General features: G+C 33.9%; 1 protein-coding gene across 1 annotated transcript in view; it reads right to left on the bottom strand.

The window, feature by feature from the left end:
- Positions 1–25,132, bottom strand: part of LOC138699420 (myrosinase 1-like) — a 64,392-nt gene that overhangs the window by 2,830 nt on the left and 36,430 nt on the right. Inside the window, exons 7-10 of the mRNA XM_069825281.1 lie at positions 15,699–15,846; positions 11,834–11,985; positions 6,436–6,573; positions 3,180–3,286 (exon numbers count right to left, since the gene is read on the bottom strand). Coding sequence (XP_069681382.1) covers positions 3,180–3,286; positions 6,436–6,573; positions 11,834–11,985; positions 15,699–15,846 — 545 coding nt within the window. The remainder of the gene's footprint in view (positions 1–3,179; positions 3,287–6,435; positions 6,574–11,833; positions 11,986–15,698; positions 15,847–25,132) is intronic.

The following is a 25,132-nucleotide window of genomic DNA, read 5'->3' as shown; positions in this document are numbered from 1 at the left end:
AATACCATAGAATGTAAATAAATATACAATACAATTTCGCATCACAGTGTCCTATGAAACTAAAAATGAATTTACATAATGCTACTGATGTGCGTTTCCACCTAAAAGATAAGTATAGGAAAAATTCATATATATATATATATATATATATATATATATATATATAACATTGCAGCAGCAGCAGCTACAGAAGCAGCTATAGTGCATTCGCAGTTTAGATGTTATGTTTTGTTTAACGACTCTCGCAACTGCAGAGGTTATATCAGCGTCGCCGGATGTGCCGGAATTTTGTCCCGCAGGAGTTCTTTTACATGCCAGTAAATCTACTGACATGAGCCTGTCACATTTAAGCAAACTTAAATGCCATCGACCTGGCCCGGGATCGAACCCGCAACCTTGGGCATAGAAGGCCAGCGCTATACCAACTCGCCAACCAGGTCGACCGCAGTTTAGAAAATACTCTTTGGTATAAAGTCATCTTCTTAGGGACATCCATATCTTAATTTTCCCATTGACAATGCATATGAATAAAATCTTCCAGTATCCATGAGAAATCTATATAAACAGAAAAATCAGACATTCCTGAAACTATTACTCCATACCAGCAATAGAGAAAATTTATATTATGAAAATGTGCTTAAAGTCCTTTAGAATAATTAAAATATTCTTCGTATGACAAATAAAGACAGAAAAATGTTTCCTTCTTCATTCAGATTTTTTTATAACTGACATAAGTTATTTACATATTATCTAACGTATATCTAACAACATAAGTAAGTCTATTCCATTTATTAGGCTATTTGAAATGAAACTAATGATTAGGGAGAACACGGGAATTTTACTTGAAGCAAGAAAGGAGATATACTTTGTCTTTTCGGTATTTACTTCCAAACCTATGATTATGTCTCGTCACCAGAACATAGTACGAAATGGAAATATAACAATTGGAAAATTATCATTTCAAAAGGTGGAAAAATTTTAATTCCTTGGAACAACAGTAACACATATAAATGACACTCGAGAGGAAATTAAACGCAGAAAAAATATGGAAATGTTGTTATTATTCTGTTGAGAAGCTTTTATCATCCAGTCTGCCTTCAAAAGAACTAAAAGTTATATTACCGGTTGTTTTGCATGGTTGTGAAACTTGAATTCTGTTGACTTTGAGAGAGGAACGGAGGTTAAGGGAGCTTGAAAATAAGGTTCTTAAGAAAGTATTTGGGACTAAGAGCAATGTAGTTACAGGAGAATGGAGAAAGTTACACAACACAGAACTGCACGCCAACTGACATAATTAGAAACATTAAATTCAGACGTTTGGATGGACAGGACGTGTAGCACGTATGGGCGAACCCAGAAATGCGTATAGAGTGTTCGTTGGGAGGCCGGAGGGAAAGAGACCTTCGGGGAGGCCGAGACTTAGATGGGAGGATAATATTAAAACTTATTTGAGGGAGGTGGGATTTGATTGTAGGGACTGGATTAATCTTGCTCAGGATAGGGACCGATGACAAGCTTATGTGAGGGCGGCAATGAACCTCCAGCCATTTATAAGGAAGTAAACTGATACATAGGTCTATTTATAAGCAATGCTTAGTCACAGTATTTAGATTTACGTCGCTTATGTTATATACTTCAGAAAATACGTAAATAACTTATTTTAGTTGATCAACCGTGAAAGGAATGTACTTACTATTGCGTAAACTATTGGAGCGAAGTAGATAGATAATATTACCGTTATAACGTCAGTTTAAAAACCATGCGCTCTCCTGCATAATATGTTATTTCCTATATGTAGGGATTAAAAGACCAGGAGATTAACAGTGATCTAATTTTGTAACTAGGGTAGTATAAATATGTGTGTACCGATGTTATTGTTTGTGCTGTGAGAGCGAGCCAATAGAGATACGAGTACCCACGTGTGTGACCTTATGACACCTTATGACATCAACATTCATTCACAGCATTACCCCGCTCCGTTTCATTCCGCAAAGACTTTCTCGTGGTTGGAGGACAGTAGTAGGTGTTAAATAAGGAAAAATCGGACTAATAGCTTTAAAGTAATAGCTGTATACAAGATGCCTACAGAAATCTACTTATTCGACATTAGGGATTTTTTTTTTTTTTTTGCAGAATCGCAGTACTTTCCTTTATTGTTAGTATAATGAGAAAACAGAATAAAAAAGTAAAATTTCTGAACCGATAAATCCCACTAGATGCAGCTTTGACTGAAACGCCTCAAGTAATCCCATTTTACTCGCAACATACATCTATACTAATATTAAATCTGTAGCCGAAATTTTTCTGGTAATTTTCGATTTTCCAAAAAATAATTGGTCCTAACATGTATAATTAACCATCCTGAAACCGAAAATCGCTTTTTTGAAATTTTTGTTTGTATGTCTGTCTTTCTGTCTGTCTGGATGTTTGTTACCTTTTCACACGATAATGGTTGAACCGATTCATATGAAAATTGGAATATAAATTAAGTTCGGTGTAACTTAGATTTTAGGATATATAGCATTCAAAATACCTTATTTAAAAGGGAGGTTATAAGGTGGGGTTGAATTAAATAAATCGAAATATCTCCCTTATTATTAATTTTCATGAAAAATGTTACATAACAAAGGTTTCTTTAAAAATGATTTCCGATAAGGTTTATTCCATACAAAATTTTGATGGGACTGATATTTAATGAGATAAAAGGGTTTTAAAATCATCATAACGCCATCTAAGGCGCTGTAATGAAATAAAAACAAGTGACTTCGTCTATAATTGGCCTTGGACAACAACAATCGAAAGCTATTAAACATAGCCTACATTAAGTAATACCGGAAGCTAAATTAATTACTAAATGATATGTCAATCTTCATTAAACTATGGTTGCATGTAATAACAATTAAGAAACATGTTAAAGGAATCGTCATTGCACCAAATGAGTGCTCTCTGGACCAAAATGATCGCATTTTAATTATTTAAATACAATTTAAATTAAGTAATATATTAAACGATTTATCCTTCTATCAAAAACGAATGTTCCCTGGATCAAAATGTCCTATTTTAATTATGTAATTCCTTATAATTATTTCTAACAGGTACAGCGGAGCGCACAGGTACGGCTAGTTTGAAATATAAATCTGAATCCTACTTCTAACTTCTCCATCATTGTAAAATCATACCTATAGCCACTTGTCCACTCCAGGTTGTCCAGGAGGCTCCAGATCATGTACCCACTTACGTTGACTCCATCCAGATGTATCGCCTTCCACATTTCCATCATGTAAGTCTGTAACAATAACAACATCTCCTAATGTGAAATTTCATCCACTCATAGTTTGTCAATTCCTCCCAGGCATTTACTTTCAGTTCCTTTTTATTTCGAAGTAGAAACTTAATACTGCATGGACGTGCAGTACAATGGATCGCTCTGGGCTTTATCTAAGCCATCGTGATGAATATTCTGATAGGGATCATAACTTTGCAGTCTATGACAAGCTGTCAACTGTCTAAGAGGCTTAAATAAGAAACATTCTGCTTTAGTCTGAAATGACAGCTCGCAGAGGAGCTGCTTTTATCAGAGCAAAAATTGGTTCTCACAACAAAATAAGAGAAAATGTTCATTTTGAGCTACAAGTAATTATTTAGGTTAAAATACCATGTTCAATAATAGTGGTGGTGATTCCGTGAGATATACAGAGTGTTTCTGAGGTGGTGTTACAAACTTTCAGGGATGATGGCGAAGGGCACATATATCAATTTGAGATAAGGAACCATGGTCCGGAAATGACTGAGTCGAAAGTTATAAGCAATAGTAATATGCGTTGCAAGAGCGGTATGTTGAAGTTTTCATGTTCGAGGAAAAGTTTGAAAAAGCGAAACGTAGTTGAGCTTTTTTAATTTCCGAGAATTGAAAGAAAACATACCGCTCGTGTATCGTACATTATTTTGTGCGAAGATCGTTTATTACATTTCTAATTAGTTTATTACATTTCTAATTAGTTGCAATGAAATCTCCATCTTTGTTTCTGTTCAATGACGGCAAATTTGCAAAACAAAAATATCTATCTTCAACATTGTTGCTTTAAAATGTTTTCTGTGTTTACTATACTCCAGCAGGCCGTGATATAATATGTCTGTCTTTTTTTTTCCTCCACTCTATGATGAGTCTGGAATGTTGTTGATTTTTTTCACGGCTTCTTTAATGTTACTTGCATCACGAATGCAGTAACTTTAGTGGAGTTGTAGAATTTACTTAATTTTTTCAAATATTTAAAAACAATAATTAACAGTGCAATTTAGGTGAAATTGCAGTGGTAAGTTTCCAATTTATAATTATTACTATATTGAACGTTTCTAAAAATAATATGTTAAAAGCCTAAAGCAGTAAAATCAATATGTCACTTAAGCGGTAAGAAGAGGGAAATTGTTATGTGTTAGGTTGGGAATACTGAATGTGGAATTTTAGACTTTCCGCGGATTGGTTTTGTGCGGAAACCAAGCAAATACGCACGATCTCGCACAAAAATAGTTGTGTGGAAATGGAATTGTAATTTGGCACCACGTGCCCTCCTTCCCTTAACCTTTGGGACAGTCGTGGAAAGATGGTATGGGCCGGATGTCTCCTACGTGGGTACTTGTCCCGACACAATCTGTGAGCTTGTCTACTGTTCCCATTGGCTCATCCGTATTCGAAAATCAAGTCTGCTTATTCCGCTCTCGTGTACTCCTCCATTTCACTAGGACTGATCGACTGGACACTGCAACTTGTACACATACACTGCTGTCTACAGACGTGCATATCAGGACCGACCATGTCCGTTACACATTACGCTATCTGCATTGCTTTAGTGTAGTTTCCTGTCCCCATCCCTCAGACAGCGCACTGAATGGAATACTGTAAGTAGACAACGTAAACAACGTCAGATGAATACAGTATGTGTAAGATGTACACATAAATACACATAAATAAGGTGTACACAGGAATAAAATTATTTCATTTCCACACAACTATTTTTGCTTGTAGCTTTCGACTCGGTCATTTCCGCACCAGGGTTCCTTATCTCAAATTGATACATGTGCCCTTCGTCATCATCCTTCAAAGTTTGTAACACCACCTCGGAAACACTCTGTATGGTGGACGAAACAGGTTTTTCCAAAGTCCATTGATTTTCCTTGGAATTTTCACTTCATCATTGTTACTTCATTCCTATGTATTTTTTTCATACTCTCAAATAATTCTTACAAATTACAAATGGATAGTGAATGATAAATTATCTATGAATTCTAACCGTGTTTTGGGTCCGAACTATCTCAGGAGTGCGTGTCTCTTCAAACAATACTTTAATCATTATTTAAGACAAAATTTTTTTTTACAAAAATACTAAGGTTTATTTTTATGTACAGTTTCAGTACAGAATAACCTGTTCAATTTTGACACCCAGCCAAAAAAAAAAAAAAAAAACATTAGGGCCTAAGGGCTTTAATATAGTACGATCCCCTTCATATGAATATACAGTGTGTGTCTAAATTAGAACGAAAAGTTTAGAGTCCGATAGAAAACAGCCGGCTTGGGTGCATAATCGGTAGAGTGCCGGCCTTCTGTACTCGAGGATGCAGGTTCGATTCCGGCCCAGGTCGAAGGCATTTAAGTGTGCTTAAATGAGACAGGCTCATGTCAGTAGATTTACTGGCATGTAAAAGAACTGCTGCGGGACAAAATTCCGGCACACCGGCGAAGCTGATATAACCTCGGCAGTTGCGAGCGTCGTTAAATAAAACAATTTATTTTTATAGAAAACGTTTTTTAAAAGCTTTGCCACTAAGTTTGTCGGTATAATTTAGACACACCCTATAGATTAAAATAGATTGTGATGTCTACGCTATGCAATATAGTGTTCGCCCTGAAAGTTTAACGACACTTGTTGAGGAAATAAATGTAATTATTCTGTTGGGATTAAATTCCGATTAAAAAAATACACTCAAATTGACTCGCGAATTTTTTCATTTTAACTTGTGGACGGCTGATTGTTACTGAATTGAGGTTGTAGCTTGGTTCATTATGAATCGTTTGACACCACTGCTAACGTTCTATTGCTTCACATTCTCTAATTATGCTGCCTCGACTGCAGCATGACCCGCCAATTCGTGTCTCAACTTCCCCCTTCCCGCGTATTGCTAGGTGACGTCAAATGTTCAAGGTCACGTGGGTTAAGTCTACACTGATCCTTGGTCTGTCTATCGCTGTTTACTTCATTGGAATATGTCTTGTGGTTTACAAATTCTGGGTACGACAAAACTGGTCTGAAAATATGTAGTTCGACTCTCTGTTATGGCGTTCTAGTAGTAGTGGAGCGAATTTACAGACGTATTCACGTCAAAATCTTGCTGGACAATGACAATAGGCCTATAGCTCATCCATAACATGTTGCTACTTACAGCTATGTACACTATACGCTGGACGTCTTCTAGTTGGCCGTGGTCTATGAAGCCATTCTCCGTGATAACTATTTCCCATTGTTTTCCATAGTGATCGTGGATGTACTTGAGCACTTTGCGCAGTCCTTTAGGCGTGATCTGCAAACACGAAGAAGAAATTAATAATTGATGAAACTTAACTTATCTAATGAAGTGATAATTAGGGCTAGGATTTTGATGAAATTGCATCTTTTTTATAGTAAGTCAGAAACATAGCTCCTTTAGTATTTATAGGTTATGTCAGCCGTGGCGAAAATGTGGCTCCCGAGCACATTGTGGCTCGAAATGATAGCTTGCTTCCTGCCTCCCCCAACCCCCACCCTCTCACCCACTGGAGTCAAACTCCGTTCCATTTGTATTTGTCTCTGATCTCCGACTGGCGTATCGTCGCAATTTCTCTCTCGAAACCATGTACCTCTACAAAAACGAAAGTATCAAGTAGGATGGGAGGACGCATTTTTTTGCTGCCAATATGATGAAAATATTAAATGTATGATTTGTTCACAAGTATTATGGGGAAAACGGTTGTATAACATAAAACGGCATTTTACTACATGTTACTGATGAAACATTAAAAGGTTAAGTGTCATTATTTATTATTAACCTTTTTTCTGCAGATGTACGAATAATGCGGATAGATCTTCAATTTAAACTCACACATTTACAATATCATGTTAAATGAAAGCTAGATGTGAGGACTTGACAAATTTTGAACTTTCAAATCTTTATTATTTCAATGTACCGAAGTACATATGATATTTCCATGCAGATATTCTGCGTCATCATACGATGGAAGAGTAATGGAACGGAGAAAAATTCTCTCCGGCATGGAAATATCATATGTACTTCGGTACATTGAAATAATATATGATATGCGTAAATCACGAAGTGATTTAAGACGGCGCTTATTCCGTCGGATCCCGGCCAACTAGTCACTCATAACGAGTGCACCTCAGCACATGTGTGGACTTCGGTCCGATGTTCATAGACATCTATGACGTAGTGCAAAGGGCGGCCACTAGAGGGAACCCAAGAGTTGCAACTCAATCAGAGACGATTCTGTTCGGCGTCGGGGTTGTATCCGGTGTGGCTTAGTGGATAAAGCATCAGCACGTAAAGCTGAAAACCCGGGTTCAAATCCCGGCGCCGGAGAGAATTTTTCTCCGTTCCATTACTCTTCCATCGTATTTCAAATCTTTGCCAAAAAATAAATATCCGAAGCTTCGTTCTTTCGCTTGCTCTGTTGAAGCCATGTTCGCTACAACTTACGTTTGAGAAAAATTATTTTCAACAATTAAAATAGTAAAAACCAAATTTAGATCACGACTAACAAATACCTTCGTGATCAACTACGACTGGCAGTAAGTGACATAATTCCTGATTTTGAAAATCTGTTGCAGAGACATTCTGAAGAGAGTTAATTTTAGGTTGTGATAATGTGTCCTATGTTTTCTTGTACATGTCTTTCTTCGTTACACGTACTAAACATTAGTTTGTAACCTTATACTGTATAAAATTATATTTAAGTGCTTGACGTAAGGGAAATGAAAATCCGTTAATAAGTCAGTTGCTTCACTTCCCCTCCGGTGTCCGCCTCCCTCCATAGGTGCTATGCACGTTGCAGGTTACACAGTGGCTCGGCGCACGATCACATTTTCGCCACGGCTGGGTTATATGATAAACTGAGTGTTTTAAGACACATTTGTTAGGGCATTTTTTTTAATTTTCTGCCTGTTTCAACTCATAAGAGCATCTTTTGTTTTATTCGGTTATTTTTTTAGGCATTTTCATTTAATTTTGGCCGTAAATCCCCAATATTAATGTAAAAAAAAATATTTATTTCCTTCGATATTTTCTTTACATATTTTGTTCATTAATACCCATTATTTTGTATAATACACGTATTTTAATCATTTTTATATACAAATATTGTCATTTTAACGTAGTACACCCCATGTAATGGCTCAGTCCAACCACCCCTTCAATATAGACTCCTCTATACCTGCTAATTCCGGATAAGAGTGACCTTGTGGTAGACTACATGGAAACTAAAAAAGGAAATTAAATCCATGGCGCTACAGCCCATGAAGGGCCAAGACCAACCAGCTGACTGCTGACCTCACGTCCATATGCCGAAGCAGAGGTGAACGATCATAAATTGAAACTACATTAGGTAAAATAATTAATTAAAGTGTACTACTTAGAAAAAATTATGTAAAATTTAATTTAATTAGGCTACTAGTCTAAATATTAAGTAGAGCAAAACCTCTTTTCCTACTAAGCCAATTATGTAAGATCAATTTTTAGAGCATTTTAAAGGGGATTTTTGAAAGATTTTTAGGTCATAAATGCATTGTTTTAGGACATTTTTTGATGATTTATAGGTCATCAAAATCCTAGCCCTAGTGATAATATTTGAAGACCATTTTCATTTTCAAAAGAGATACACACGTAATTTCTTCCTATAAAATAGAGGCAACTCCAAACAATCTTTGGTACATGAAAGTGATGATAAGATTACCTTTACATTTAAAGTTCTATTTATTTCAAATAGCTTCATAGCCCGTTTCTTTTGGTTACGCTTAAGCGGGGATGAATTTTGCTACTTCCCGAGTATTATTATTATTATTATTATTATTATTATTATTATTATTATTATTATTATTATTATTATTATTATTATTATTATATTAGTACGTTACCACAAAATCAGTTACAATCGTAGGAGAATCCAGTTTATAAACGAAAAATGATTTGCATACTAAGTAAGCCTATATGTCTTTGAGGACTGCAGCGGTCTTTGAGGGCTGTCCTTCCTTTAGGATATTCAAGAATAACTTAAAAAGTTGTGTATAAAGTGCAAATTAAAATTAAGGTGACATTTAACATTTAATTTTTTAAGGTGACATGTATTTATTTAGCCTGACGAGTTACTCCTTTGGTTTGAATTGTAAATTATTTAAAAAATAGCGTGTAAGAGGGCCTTAGACTAGAAATGTTTAGCTTAAATGTAGTTCTGTTTATAAGTATGCATAAGGGTGTAATTATTTGACTTATTTGAACTGTTGTATCAGTGAAGCGAGGTGAGTCAGTGAAGTTATGGTTTTACAGTGCAGTGAATAGTTCCGATCAGTGATAATTTATAGCGTCAATGAAATGTGTTCTATAGTGTCAGTGAAATGTGTGCTAAAGTGTCAGTGAAATACGTCATAGTGCCACTACAGTGAGTGAGATGAGAGTAAAGTGAAAGACTATTGAAACTTATGTAGGGCCTATACATATGTAGGTTGTATTGTAAAATTAGGTTATTTTATGTTTTATTATTAATTGTAATTATTGTGTGAAATTGTATTGTGTATTCTTATTGTATTGTGTATATAATTGTATTTGTATTGTGTAACTGTATTGTGTATTGTAATTTTATTGTGTATTGTTTTTTTGTGTATACCACTGCTACCGGGTGCTTGCCCACTTGCAGAGTAAATAAATACATACATGTGTTACTTAATCCACGAAGCGTAAATCACAAATTATAAATGAAGTTTAGTAAATATTTATTAATAGCAACTAAGGAAAAGGATATAAGTATTAAAAATATACTAAAATACGAGTAGGCCTATAATACTGAAAAGTACTCTGGATTTAAAGCTAAGATAGTTTTTTTTTAAATTATTATTACTATATAATTATAATTTAAAAAACGATAAAGATATGGTAGAGCCACTAAATGTAAGAATAAGTCTCCAAGCTTTTAATGCATATTCGTTAAATTTCGGTAATGGATCCTGTAGTAGCCCGTCAGACATCTATGTGGTCCTCACAATTGCTGCTACACACTACAAAGAACGTCAGGAATGACGGATTTTATACCGATATCTTGTCTGATTCGCTCTTCTAAATGGTCCATGTCGTTAATGCATAATGCACTACCTTTGTTTAACCTGATCCTATGTATATTCCTTTTGTGTCTAGCCTACAGTATATATGTTTATGCTCGACCATGCCGAAATGTAGTAATTATACACCTGGTAGCAGTCCTTTAATGCACCTCATTAAAGTACACCTATTCATTATAATTCAGTTGTTCAGCCAATGAGAAATCACCATTGTACCATTATAAAACCGCAAGTATCGATTATTCTCGGATATGCAATCGAAAGACAACTAGCGAAAAGTCACGGAGGCTGGAAATCCAATACTGTCGCAGAAGGTTATGTTCTGTTACTATAATAATTAGCGTTAATTGTAAATAATATTCAAATAAATTCAATTTGTCATCTCGTTTTTCAATTCTAAATCAATTTCCAGGTTATATCAATACTAATCTTCATGTTATTCTCTAGATTATATCAAGGTCAATGACATTCGTGCCTCGGAAAAATCAATACTTTCGCGTCTGCGCACATCTCACAATTCAGGTCAGTTCCGCTCCTCACTTACATAATCATAACATGAATACCTATGATAATTTCAAGTTAGAAATATAGTCGAGCATAAAAAGTCGTATGAAACTTGCCTATAATGGTAATTAAGACGCTCGTATGAAACAATCATACTCGCGTTTTAATTACTACCATTATAGGCTCGTTGCATAATGTACTATTATGTATGTATGTACAAAGTAAACCGTAAATAATTTCATTAATTTGAGATATTTCAAACAGAAGTTTTAATACAATTTTGCTGGGTTTTGCTTCCTTTTTAAGATAAAAATGGTTTTATATGAAACATTTCATAGCGTATTTTCGGAGAGCCATGGATTTAATTCCCAATATGCTCAACCAATTTAAGGGAACAGTCTACTATGATAATAAATAATTGAAAGAATTTTAGTTCCGTCCTTTTAATGTGCAGAAATTCGATGCGAACAAATCTAGCATTTCAAAATTCCATTGCTGAAGGAAAAGTTACATTTGTTCAGATTAAATTTCTGCACATTTAAAGAACAAAACTATTTTTTTTTTCAATAATTTATTATCATAATACACTGCTGTCATAAAGTGACTGAACGTATTGGGAATTTAATCAATGGCTTTCCCAAATCGTGCCATGAAATATTTCACATAAAATAATTCTTTCCCGGAAAGGAAACAAAACCGAGGAAATTTTATTAAACTTTTTTGCTTGAAATATCTTAAAGAATAATCTTCTGAAATTACGGTTCATCCTGAGAGAGAGAGAGAGAGAGAGAGAGAGAGAGTGTGTGTTTTTCGTCTATTTCAGTAAACAAAATTTCTCACTCGAACCATGTTTAATTGAAAATAGTGTCGACGAATAAAAAAAACTACAGTAAATTACCTGAAGTATACTATATTGGAAAATAGTCGTCATAAGACAATTTCCCTCGCTAGGAACTTACCTTCTCCCACTTGGACGTGCTCGATACCGGCCAGAACGAAGGTGCAGACGGGGTGATCCCCGTATCCCTGATGTACGACGGACTCGGTCCCCTCTCTTTGAACGTCACCTTATTCGTCGTGTACTGGTTTAGGCCAAAATAGTCTGCCGTGCCTACATGGTGAAAATTTCATTCTTGTATTCAGTAATTTCATGCAAGATTGTCTGATAATTATTTATTATAGTGAACATTACACAAGGACTTTGCATAAGAACTCTCACTTCTGCAACCTTTAAATGGGTATTATACAGGATGATTAACGAGATATTACCGCCACTTACGGAGCTTATTTGAGAAGACATTTTGAGCAAAAGTGTTACATAAATATGGGTCTTATTCTCAATATCTTCAGAGATACACTAATTTGAAGTTGCTTGTAAAACACCTTTTTTCTTTAATTTTAAGGCTGAAAGGATATCAAATATACAGAATGAACTATTCAGAAGTATAATTTCTTTAAGGGGAGAGGATGGTATTTTTTGGTGAAAAATGAATTTTAAAAAAATCTTTGAAATACTCTGTGATATGTGTGGAATGCAGAGCATAATATTTTGTGGGTATTTGTGCCCTTATCGGATGTTGAGACGTCATTTTTTAACTTCCTGCGTTATTGATTTTTAAATCACTCGCCCACTTTTATTGTTGTTTGTAGTAAATTAAATTTTCAAAAAAAAAAATAATTTTCTTTAAAATACTCTTTCATATGTGTAGAATACATTGCATAACATTTTGTGGGTATTTATGCCCTCATCGGATGTTGAGACGTCATTTTTAAACTTCCTGCGATATGGATTTTTAAATCACACGCCCGCTTTTATCGGTTTCCAGTAACATTTCTACATTGCCAGACAAAAATGGATATAATTTCTGAACTATTAAAAATACATGCATGAAATTTAGAACACACATTCTTTAGACTATTAGGAAACGTTTCTCTGTAACAGAATTTTGTTAACTGATTTCATTTTAAAAATACGTCCGTTTGTTTGCAAGAAAGGAAATCAGAAAATTGTTATTAAATTTTAATTGTTTATTTTACAAACGTAGGGAATAATATCAAAATTATGGTACAAACAGTTTGTAGAACATGCTTTTTTCAAATACATTGCGAAAAACTGTTTGAATCTATCTTTAAAAACGGTTTAGATATATCGGTTTTAGTACAATCCTGCATTGGATGTATTTTTTTTAAATTTGGGCCCCGAAATAATTCTTTTTTTTTTATATATTTTTATATGGTTGAGTTACCAGAGCTATGAGCTCTCTACACACAAAAAATTAATATTTTACACCAAATAGGAAAAAAGTTAAAAAAAATACCATCCTCTCCCCTTAATTAGCTAGCATTCTGAAGCTAAAAATGTCTTGTGAATTCCATAGTTGCTTCATATAGAAATTTTCTTCGATTTGTAACTACTGTACAAAATTGCATTTTTCTTGAGCCATCCCCGTTCGCCCCGACCGTCCAAACCTACGGTCGACCGTTGGGGGCGGGACGGCGTTAGTCAGGTATATTTCTGTGTTGTGTTAAGTATTGATACTAAAATTTTGTGTTGTACTAGTAGACTATATTGTAAAACTCTTCTGTATAAATTTCAACTAGACTGTGACTATAATTAAGACTTTGTAGTACTATTAAGAATTTTTTACAATATGTTCCATATTCTAGCTGTCAAGCGATGTAAGAATACCATGGAATGTAAATAAATACAATATAATACAATACATTTTTTTTACGAATTTATCAACAGTAATCTCACTAGACGTTTTAATTTATCTAGAGGAAATCAAAACTCGAGTGGGATTTAATTGACTATTACACGATTAGAAGAAAGTATATAAAGATTAGAAGTAACGAAGTACTCCAATACAATAAAATATTAATTGGCTTACGAAAATACAACTGTCTTCAAATGTATTATTGTACCATCTCAACATTACAAATATTACGCTAGATGCACGCTAGATGGCAGTAGTGAGCAATGCCTTCTCGTAGAGAAGTTCTCGATCTATTATACACGATGGCAATGTTACTAGTCAAGAAGGCTTTGTTGATTCAGTTTCACTTTTATTAAAATGCAACATTCCACTTCAATTATCCGAGTCCCAGTAATCAACGTCACTTGACAGATGATTTTCAATAAATCTTAATATTAAACAATCTCTGATACGTGACTATCCATAATATCATATAGCAGAAGCTGTAACATAACCTAACTAATATACACAAGTGTTAGAAAAGATTTAATTAACGACGATGACATAAAAATAAACATGAATAATTTTAAAAGGAATAATTATTGAAAGTACAATTTTCAAATTTGAATGTGGTTGGTGGTTCAATTGATGTTATATTGGACGTGTGCGTAATAGAAGTGGAACTCGTTGATTTAGGCCTACATGGTGTATTCAACTTATTCAGGATTTCCGAATGGTGTTCTTCATTTATTTGTAAATCGGATTTCAGAAGATGCATAGATATGATCAATGATTTTTATTAATTCTTGTTCTTGAATGCCAATGCGAGTCATATTTGGAACTGCTGTGCATCAACTGGAGTGGTTTGTAATTATATATATATATATATATATATATATATATATATATTTGACATCCAGACCAGCGCAGTTTCAAATGTTGGCAAACAATGAAACAAATGTTAGGGACGGGATAAAATTAAACAAATGCTAGGGACGCGATAAAATTGTGCGATAAGCAGCCATGATTGGTTGAAATACGTTCTTTCGTACCGTTTTATTGGTCAAAAGTAGTATGACGTAGTAAGAGTGTAATAGTCACTATAATTGTTACAAATCATACCATTCTTGTAAACTATTTAACACTGTACATTAGGATGCAAAATTAAAGTGTAAACAATCAAGTTGCTAGAACTCATGTGATTTGCAACAGTTGTGATAAGTGCGTAAGAATAATGTAATTTTAGTTATAGATTAAAAAAAAAATCTGTACAAAGTAACTATGAAATTAACAACATATTTTTAGCTTCAGAATACTAGTCAATTAAAGAAATGATATTTCTGAATAGTTCATTCCATATATGTAATATTATTTTATCCTTAAAACTGAAGAAAAAATTTATTTTACAAACAACTTTACATAAATGTAAATCAGAAAATATTCAGAATGGGACCCATGTTTTGTATAAATTATTTTGCTCAGAATGTCTTCGGAAATAAGCTCCGTAAGTGGTGGTAACTCCTCGTGAATCACCCTGTATAATATAACTGAAAATCTAGTGGTTGCAATGACAGTGGTGACAATGGTTTTGGTGTTAAATGTGTAATTTTGAGGTTGTGGCAGTATTAGTTGTAGCGCTATTGGTGGATGGTAATAATGGTTTTTGGTAATAATTGTAACAATAATAGTGATTGTAGTAGTGTTGTTAATACTGTGAGTTACTTTAGTGGTAGTAGTGAAATGGTAGTGCTAGATGTGGAGGCATTAGGTGATAGTGCAATTAGCTCTTAGTAGTGGCAGACCTGGTTGTAATAATGATAATGGGGCTGCAGTTTTATTGGTGGTGGTGTTAAATTTCGCATTGTTATAAGTTATGGTACCAATAGTACTGGCAATAGTAGTATTTCTCGCAAAGTTAATGATAGTTGCAGCGACGGTAGACGTATTTGTGATAGTGGTAGCGATAGTACTACTTAAAAATTTCTTGTAGTAGCAATGGAGCGTACCTAGCCTTAAACATGCTACAGGGGGAGAAGAATAGTAAAAATAAGTTTTATTACACTGATGTTGAAAATAGGTATGTTACATTTATTCTCTGCCCTTCAAAAGTTGTAATAGAAAGTTGTACCTCTTATGTACTCCACTTCTTCTTTAGTAAATTCTGGCAGGCGAGATCTCCTGCAGCCTTCTTTCTTGCTGTTCTCTGCTATTCGTTTCTTCATGACTTCAGGATAGTCTCCTTCCTTGCTGAAAACCGGGTGGGCGAACCATCCAAGCTGCAGGAACATTTAACACAGTTACAAATTTTTTTATACTAATGACTTTATAAGAACAAATTTTTGTTCGACATGTTAATCGAATATAGCGTTCACGGGTACGTATTTGAGACATGAGAATTCCTCATGCAGCGATGGAACACATCCACGATTCCCCTACATGTTTTGTGCTCGTGGAGAATGTTTATCGTAGTATGTGGGCAATCTCAGCCTATTATCACGTTGCTAGAACGTCTAGTATATACAGTCACGAAGCTCAATACGTAGTAAATATTTATTTATTTGTTTATTTATTTTATTTATTTGTTTATTTATGTATTTCTTTCTTTATTTATTTATTTAATTATTTTATCTATTTGTTGATTTATTTTATTTATTTGTTTATTTATTTTATTTATTTATTTTATTTATTTGTTTATTTATTTTATTTATTTTATCTATTTGTTTATTTATTTTATCTATTTGTTTATTTATTTTATTTATTTGTTTATTTAATTTATTTATTTTATTTATTTTATTTATTTATTTACGTATTTAATTATTTTATTTATTTTGTGATTTATTTTATTTATTTGTTTATTATTTTATTTATTTATTTTATCTATCTGTTTATTTATTTTATTTATTTGTTTATTTTATTTATTTATTTTATTTATTTGTTTATTTATTTTATTTATTTATTTATTTTATTTATTTATTTATTTATTTTATTTATTTGTTTATTTATTTTATTTATTTGTTTATCTATTTTATTTATTTATTTATTTTATCTATTTGTTTATTTATTTTATTTATTTGTTTATTTTATTTATTCATTTATTTTATTTATTTGTTTATTTTATTTATTTATGTATTTTATTTATTTGTTTACTTATTTTATTTATTTGTTTATTTATTTCATTTATTTATTTATTTTATTTGTTTATTTATTTTATTTATTTATTTTATTTATTTATTTAGTTATTTATTTTATCTATTTGTATATTTATTTTATTTATTTATTTAGTTATTTTATTTATTTGTTTATTTTATTTATTTATTTATTTATTTTATTTATTTATTTTATTTATTTGTTTATTAATTTTATTTATTTATTTATTTTATTTATTCGTTTATTCATTTTATTTATTTATTTATGTATTTATTTTATTTATTTGTTTATTTATTTGATTTATTTATTTATTTTATTTACTTGTTCATTCATTTTATTTATTTATATTATTTATTTATTTATTTTATTATTTATTTATTTATTTATTTTATTATTTATTTGTTTATTTATTTTATTTATTTATTTTATTTGTTTATTCATTCATTCATTCATTAAGCTGGTAGAGATAAGCCCATCAAGCCTTCTCTTCCCCTCTACCAGGGGATTACAACTACAATATTAAGAATACAATTACAATTATAATTAATATTAAATGTACAAATACAATAAAAATCAAAGTACTAAAAGATTAATTGATTAATAATAGCTAGACAGTTTATTGTAATAGTTAAGAAGAAAGAAAAAATCATTATTAATTAAGTAAAAAGTAAACCTACTCTACGCAGTAAGAAAATGCTTAATAAGCTTGCTTTTGAACGCTACTAAATTCCGACAGTCCCTGATGTCAGGGTAGGGTATTCCACAAGCACGATAGCGAGATTCCATAGATAGTTGCTAATCACTAGGATCGCTAATATCGCCTCACTACAGACATTGCGAAATAGTGCCGGCACAGTCTATTGTTCCCAGCACCCACAACTCAAGCTTCGTGACTGTTTATACTAGACTGTGCTATTATCCCGTCCGGTCTGTCCGTTTTGCAGAACTAAAAGTAGACTGTCTCCGGAAACCTATACTACGCACGAATTATTTTATCTGTAATTACTTCTGTTTATATTTCGTACGAAATCACCATTTTACCCCACAAATAACTCACATTTAGCGAATTCTAAAACACAAAAACCTTTCTTTTCACCAGTGAACGCCATGTTTTCGTTATGACCGTCTCCTAGTGGCTAAATGTACAAGCTACTGTATTACCAATGCGAACTCACATTCTCTGTCTACTGATATGAGCGTTTCTGCTGTATTGCTCTATCGACTTCCACAACCCCGGAGGAACCTATGAATCACCCCTTATATCACAGCCATATAAATTTACTTTCATACTATTGCAAACATTTCTTCGGTTTTCCTTGTGGTATCACTATAGTCGCGACGCTGTTATTCCCGGCGTGACTCCTCCTCTTTGCTTACCTCTTAGGAAGTCAAGGCTCTATAAAGGCTAGGTAGGCAGTATCGTTCGCCATTTTTGTTCTTTCGTTGCCGAACTACCAGACGATGGATCTATTTGCCACACCGTTAAATATTATCATGTCGTAGCTCCTATGATAATAAATCAAACGGTCCACACCTGTGGAGTAACGGTCAGTGCGTCTGGCCGCGAAACCAGGTGGCCCGGGTTCGAATCCCGGTCGGGGCAAGTTACCTGGTTGAGGTTTTTTCCGGGGTTTTCCCTCAACCCAATACGAGCAAATGCTGGGTAACTTTCGGTGCTGGACCCCGGACTCATTTCACCGGCATTATCACCTTCATATCATTCAGACGCTAAATAATCTGGATGTTGATACAGCGTCGTAAAATAACCCAATAAAATAAAATAAAATAAAAAATAAATCAAACGCATGTAATTGAGCAAATAATTGAGCTGCAAATAACGTCCTCGTGTGCTTTCTGCGAATGGCAACGAAAGAGCCAAAATGGCAGGCGATTATATATTAAGTATTTATTCAGCCTTAGGAAATGCTTAACGTCTTCATCAGCGAATCACCTACAACGCGATTGGCTGCCGGAAATTAGAGCGATGGGATTATAGTCAAAAGTTGAGTATCCACGAAGTAAGGCTGCCACGCTTGGCCGCCTTTCGCAACAGCCTCGCTTATTGTTTGCCTCGCGGTTTTGTTTTTTGGTAGCGAGACAAGAATACAAAGCACCATGAGCCACTAGTTAGTACGCGACAATTGACGGAGTTAACATCGGGTCGTGTGATGGCACCTTTACCAACGAGCAGTCCACACGGAATGAGTTGCTTCACACTAAGTAAATACTACCTCCTTCCACTAGCTAAAACTCTACCTGCTAGGAAGAACGCTCCTCACCCTCTAGCTAAAACATACGCGACAATTAGTTAATGTTTGTAAACAAAACGCAGTGACCAAGGATGACTATCCTGATACAGCTACTTTATCCCAACCTTACTTATCAGTGTTCAGAATGTCGTCTTGCTTATCCCACATCATGGAAATTTCGTCATGAGTTCGTCTACTGTCGAAAATAAAAGTCATTTGTGCAATCTAATCAATAACTACAAGAATTCTACATTACTAGCATTATTAAATCATATGTGGTCAATATTGACCTATTTAAAAAGTCTAGACCCAGTTTCACCAACCTTTGTTAAATATTTAACGTGTCGTTAAGGCAATTTAACAGTAAAATTAACGGATCAACTGTTGTTACTGCTAACACGACGTTAAATCCAACGTTAAATTAACATAGTATACTACCGCAGTGAAATCCCTAACGTCTTGTTATAGCGTGAATCATGGTTGCCAGGGAACATAATGCATTATTACATCGAGATATATTTGCAATGAAAACAATTATTAGCTGCAATGATAACTTTACCATTTAATTATTTAAATATATGTTCATCAATCTATGCGGATGACGTGAATATGTTAGGAGAAAACCCACAAACGATTAGGGAAAACACGGGAATTATTTAAAGATATGTTCATAAATCTGTGCGGATGACGTATATATGTTAGGAGAAAACCCACAAACGATGAGGGAAAACACGGAAATTTTACTGGAAGCAAGTAAAGAGAAAGGTTTGGAAGTAAATCCCAAAAAGACTAAGTATATGTTTATGTCTCGTGACGAGAATATTGTACGAAATGGAAATATAAAAATTGGAAATTTATGTTTTGAAGAGGTGGAGAAGTTCAAATATCTGGGAGCAACAGTAACAAATATAAATGATACTCGGGAGGAAATTAAACACATAATAAATATGGGAAATGCCTATTATTATTTGGTTTAGAAACTTTTGTCATCCAGTCTGCTGTCGAAAAATCTGAAAGTTAGATTTTATAAAACATTTATATTACCGGTTATTCTTTATGGTTGTGAAACTTGGACTGTCACTTTGAGAGAGAAACAGAGATTAAGGGTGTTTGAGATTAAGGTGCTTAGGAAAATATTTGGGGCTAAGAGGGAAGAAGTTACAGGAGAATGGAGAAAGTTACACAACGCAGAACTGCACGCATTGTAATCTTCACCTGACATAATTATATACATTAAATCCAGACGTTTGAGATGGGCAGGGCATGTAGCACGTATGGGCGAATCCAGAAATGCATATAGAGTGTTAGTTGGGAGGCCGGAGGGAAAAAGACCTTTAGGGAGGCCGAGACGTAGATTGGGAGATAATATTAAAATGGATTTGAGGGAGGTGGGATATGATGATAGAGACTGGATTAATCTTGCTCAGGATAGGGACCAATGGCGGGCTTATGTGAGGGCGGTAATGAACCTCCGGGTTCCTTAAAAGCCAGTAAGTAAGTAAGTAAGTATGTTGGTAAATACTAAATTGATTGATATTAATATTATCACTGCATCCATAATAAAGAGAAGATGTAACAATTTCTGTGAGTATTTGATTATTATTTCTTACTAATACTCAGATATAATTGCAGATTTTCAAAACGATGTCGTTCTTTACATCACTGATTTATCAGTTTACATGTAATTATGACTGTAAATGACGTGTGAAAATATGTTTGGTACTAATATGTTAAAATAATTCTAACACTTATCATTGTATTCAGCATCATAATCATTTTTATTTTATATTGGTTCTACTTGATCTTGGATAATTGAAAGAATATTCGCGCCCATATCATCAACTTTGAGAGTGAAAGTAGCCTGTATTTCGTTTAGCATTTCTCTTAATATTTTCATAACCTGAATTGTTTCACAGTTCGTGTTTTTATATCAAAATGACGATCGAAATCTTGCGTTAAAGAAATCCACGCTTGTTCCTTTTCCCTTATGGAAGTTCCTTCATTGCGTTTGTCTTCAATTACATTCTTAAAATTAGTTGCTAGATCTGCTAAAATAATTATGTTTTTCATATGAGGTAAAACTACTACTCCATACACGTTTCTTCTTCTCGATTTATATTATAATTACATTAGTCTCTTAATATGTACATAATGTAAAAGTACAATTTTCCTCTAAAACAAATGACTACACCAACTAAAGGCACATTTAATAAACTTTCGTATAATCACTGCCACTTTGATTCCTGTTACATTGCTCTTAACATAATGTTACGTGACCAAAGCAAATATCTTACTATAATAATACCGGACGCTAGCAGTTTTACGTGCGAACGACGATGGTGCTGCTACCTACCTGCCGGGATGGAGATACCCGCGAAACAAGCTGTAATCAACTGCAATGTATATTGTTGCTGGGATAGTTAATTTGTTAATAGTTTTATGAATTAGTACTTGTGTTAAAATGTCAGGGTGTATACGTGCTGTTTATAATTGTGACAATTGTAGCATTACAAATTGCTCCAAATCGTACTTTCGATTTCCGACAGTTCATAAAACGTAAGTCAATAACATTCTTTAGTAGGCCTAATTCCTTCGTCTTTGTGTTGATAGAAAAATACAAATTATTTTTTTTATTTAGACCTAATAAATAAATAGAAGTTAAAATGTATTGGATTTTAAGGTTTTATCAAATTAAGTTTTATTGTTGTCCACATGTCTTTACTAATTATTACAAGCATTAGATTACCATCAATTTTATCTTTGCAGTTGTCAGCAATGCGTATATAAAACATTACTGTAAATTCATTCCTAATATCAGATTGATTTTGTCTCGGTAAACCAAAGAAAAAATATGTAACAATTAATTACGGAAAGTAATATGAAGTATGAAATATTTCTCATAATATGCAGCTTTGATATAAGATTATAATTGTACATTAAATATTATTCAACATTTCTTAAGTGTTTCATATATAATTCCACATTAGTAACTCACGTTTTAAACAATAGTCCGAATCTCGCTATGTTAATATTTGTATATGTGGACGTAATTCCATCCCTCTGCGCTAGATGTCAGGTCCGCGATTTTTCGCACTCACTCCAATGCTGCTAGTATACAGCTGTCCAGTATTATTATAGTAAGATATTTGACCAAAGTACTTCAAACGGTTGGTGAAACACTATTACACTAACAGAATGTTTAATTTTTAACTACATGTTAGTTAACATGCTGTTAGCGATATTTTAACGAAGGTTGGTGGAACTGGGCCCTAGTGTTTCAAATGTAAATTTGCATATCGTAAAGTGGTAATAAATCAACTTTCACATATTTTTTTAGCCTACTCTTAGTGTTAGAAAGTGTCATATGAACAGTATATATATTATAGTGCTATGAAATAATGCATGATAGCTTACTTATTTATGAGATAGCATTTTTTGCGATATAGCTCAATGTCCTGTATTTTTATCTAGAAGAATACGACATTTCAATGGTAGATATTTTCTCTATCAGGTGATAAAGGCATTACAAAAATAATTCTCTTGCAAAAACGCGTACCGATATAGAGGAAACTCTCTCTAATGAATGTTTATTTTTATTATTTCCGTAGGCCTTTAGATTGCGGAATTTAGTTATGGGGAATTGGTAGTAGTTATAAAAAGATGTGCCGTTATGAATACTGCAAAAGAAGGTAATCATCATGCATCTTTAAGAAAAAAAAGGAGTCTAGTTGATTCAAGAAAAGTGAGGAAAATTTTGAGCTTTCAAGAATTTAATAAATGGTGTCAAATGCCACAAAAAGGTAAAGTGTCAACTTATATCAAGACTTCACTCCCGCAAACAGCTGGGTCAGACATCATACCGTAGAGAAATGCGCTAAAGATGATCGGTAATGTTGCTCCTGTACACGCTGAGTTCCAGGCAGAACTCAAGACAATAATCACTGTAGGCCATGTCACAGTGAGATTGAAACTTTGGTTCATGTCTTGGGTTCATGGCCATTTGACGAAACTATTCGTAACAGCAAGCATCACAAGATCAGGTCTGTATTCGCGACACGCCTTATGTCCAATGGCTACACCACCTACAAAGAAATTCAAGAAATAGCCGACATGGAAGTCTTCGACGTATCGACATCATAGCATTTAAGCCTGGAGAGACAAAAGGTTATTTTCTGGATCCGACCATCAGATTCGAGAAGCATCGGAGTCAACCTGAGGAAGTTAATCAAGAGAAAAGAGCAATTTACGAGCCAATTATCTCTCATTACAAAACATCAGGGATATAGAAGTCGTCGATTTGATGGTGAGCGCAAACAAAATTCTTGTCATTTTGTCGTACATTTGGCGTCCCTGTAATAACCATAACGGACATTTTCTTGCTAGCTTTGAAGTGTTCTCTGCACATTTTACGGCGACACTTGTACTTCATTTGAAACTACAATTCAATTTCTTTTTATCTTACTTTCATTTTATTTCAAAAAATCTTTGATCTTCTTATTTTACTGCATATGATGTACGTATGTGCGGATCTAGATTTAATATTCCTATTTATGTCACGTGAAGAATACAATGCGTGCAGTTCTGCATTGTGTAGCTTTCTTCATTTCCCTGTAATTTCATCCCTCTTAGCCCCAAAAATTTTCCTATGCACCTTATTCTCAAACACCCTTAAAGTCTCTTCTGATCTCAAAGTGAGAGTCCAAGTTTCACAACCATACAGAACAACCGGTCATATAACTGGTGTTTAATTCTAACTTCAAGTTTTTTAAAAGCACGATGAAAGAGTAATGGAACGGAGAAAAATTCTCTCCGGCGCCGGGATTTGAACCCGTCAGCACGTAGAGCTGAAAACCCGGGTTCAAATCCCGGCGCCGGAGAGAATTTTTCTCCGTTCCATTACTCTTTCATCGTATGACGACGCAGAATATCTGCATGTAAATATCATATGTACTTCGGTACATTATAATAAATATATATGATATGCGTAAATCACTTCGTGATTTAAGACGGCGCTTATTCCGTCGGATCCCGGCCAACTAGTCACTCATTACGAGTGCACCTCAGCACATATGTGGACTTCGGTCCTAGGTTCATAGATATCTGTGACGTAGTGCAGAGGGCGGCCACTAGAGGGAACCCAAGAGTTGGAACTTAAAACTGAGACGATTCTTCCGACGCCGGGATGGAATCTGGTGTGGCTTAGTGGATAAAGCGTCAGCACGTAGAGCTGAAAACCCGGGTTCAAATCCCGGAGCCGGAGAGAATTTTTCTCCGTTCCATTACTCTTTCATCGTATGACGACGCAGAATATCTGCATGGAAATATCATATGTACTTCGGTACATTATAATAAATATATATTTTTAAAAGCAGACTGGAAGACAGAGGTTTCTGAACCGAATAATACCAGGCATTTCCCATATTTATTCCGCGTTTAATTTTCTCTAGAGTGTCATTTGTACTTGTTACTGTTGCTTGAAAGTATTTGAATTTTTTTCACTCTTCAAAGGATAAATTATTGTTTTTATTATTATTATTATTATTATTATTATTATTATTATTATTATTCTGCAAGATGCTACTCCAATTTTCTTCTCAATGAACAATGTAGGCCTACGCGGATTGGAAGGAAGCGAGTTACATTAATTCACACGAATTAAGGGTTAATAATTACGAGCAAATCTTCGCACATAATTTTCATGATAGAACCAATATTATGTTGAGAACTTTGACATTTGGAGAAAATTAAATGTAACGTGTAGTAATGCAGCCGACCATGAATACCGGTACACAGTTCTTCACTTTACTGACTTGCAGAGGGGTGGGTGCTCTCTCTGGTTGTGCCGTTGGCAACATTCCACACCCACGTCAATACAGTTGATGAAGGAAATTTGAAATGAAATGTATTCTTACACGATGAGTCGATAATTTAAGTGTTTATGACTAAATTGCTACTAAAACATGATTATGAATACCTTACTCTAGTATTCTGAACTCGAATTTTAAGGGGAGAGGATGGTATTTTCTGGTGAAAAATGAGTAAATTTTCAAAAAAAAAAAAAAATCTTTAAAATACCCTGTGATATGTGTGGAATGCATTGCATAAGATTTTGTGGGTATTTGTGGCCTTATCGGATGTTGAGACGTCATTTTCAAACTTCCTGCGT

This window comes from Periplaneta americana, chromosome 5 (assembly GCF_040183065.1).
Source record: "Periplaneta americana isolate PAMFEO1 chromosome 5, P.americana_PAMFEO1_priV1, whole genome shotgun sequence".
In the NCBI taxonomy this organism is placed as follows: Eukaryota; Metazoa; Arthropoda; class Insecta; order Blattodea; family Blattidae; genus Periplaneta; species Periplaneta americana.
Note: the sequence above shows the minus strand (reverse complement) of the source record. Positions and strands in the feature narration are given on the sequence as shown.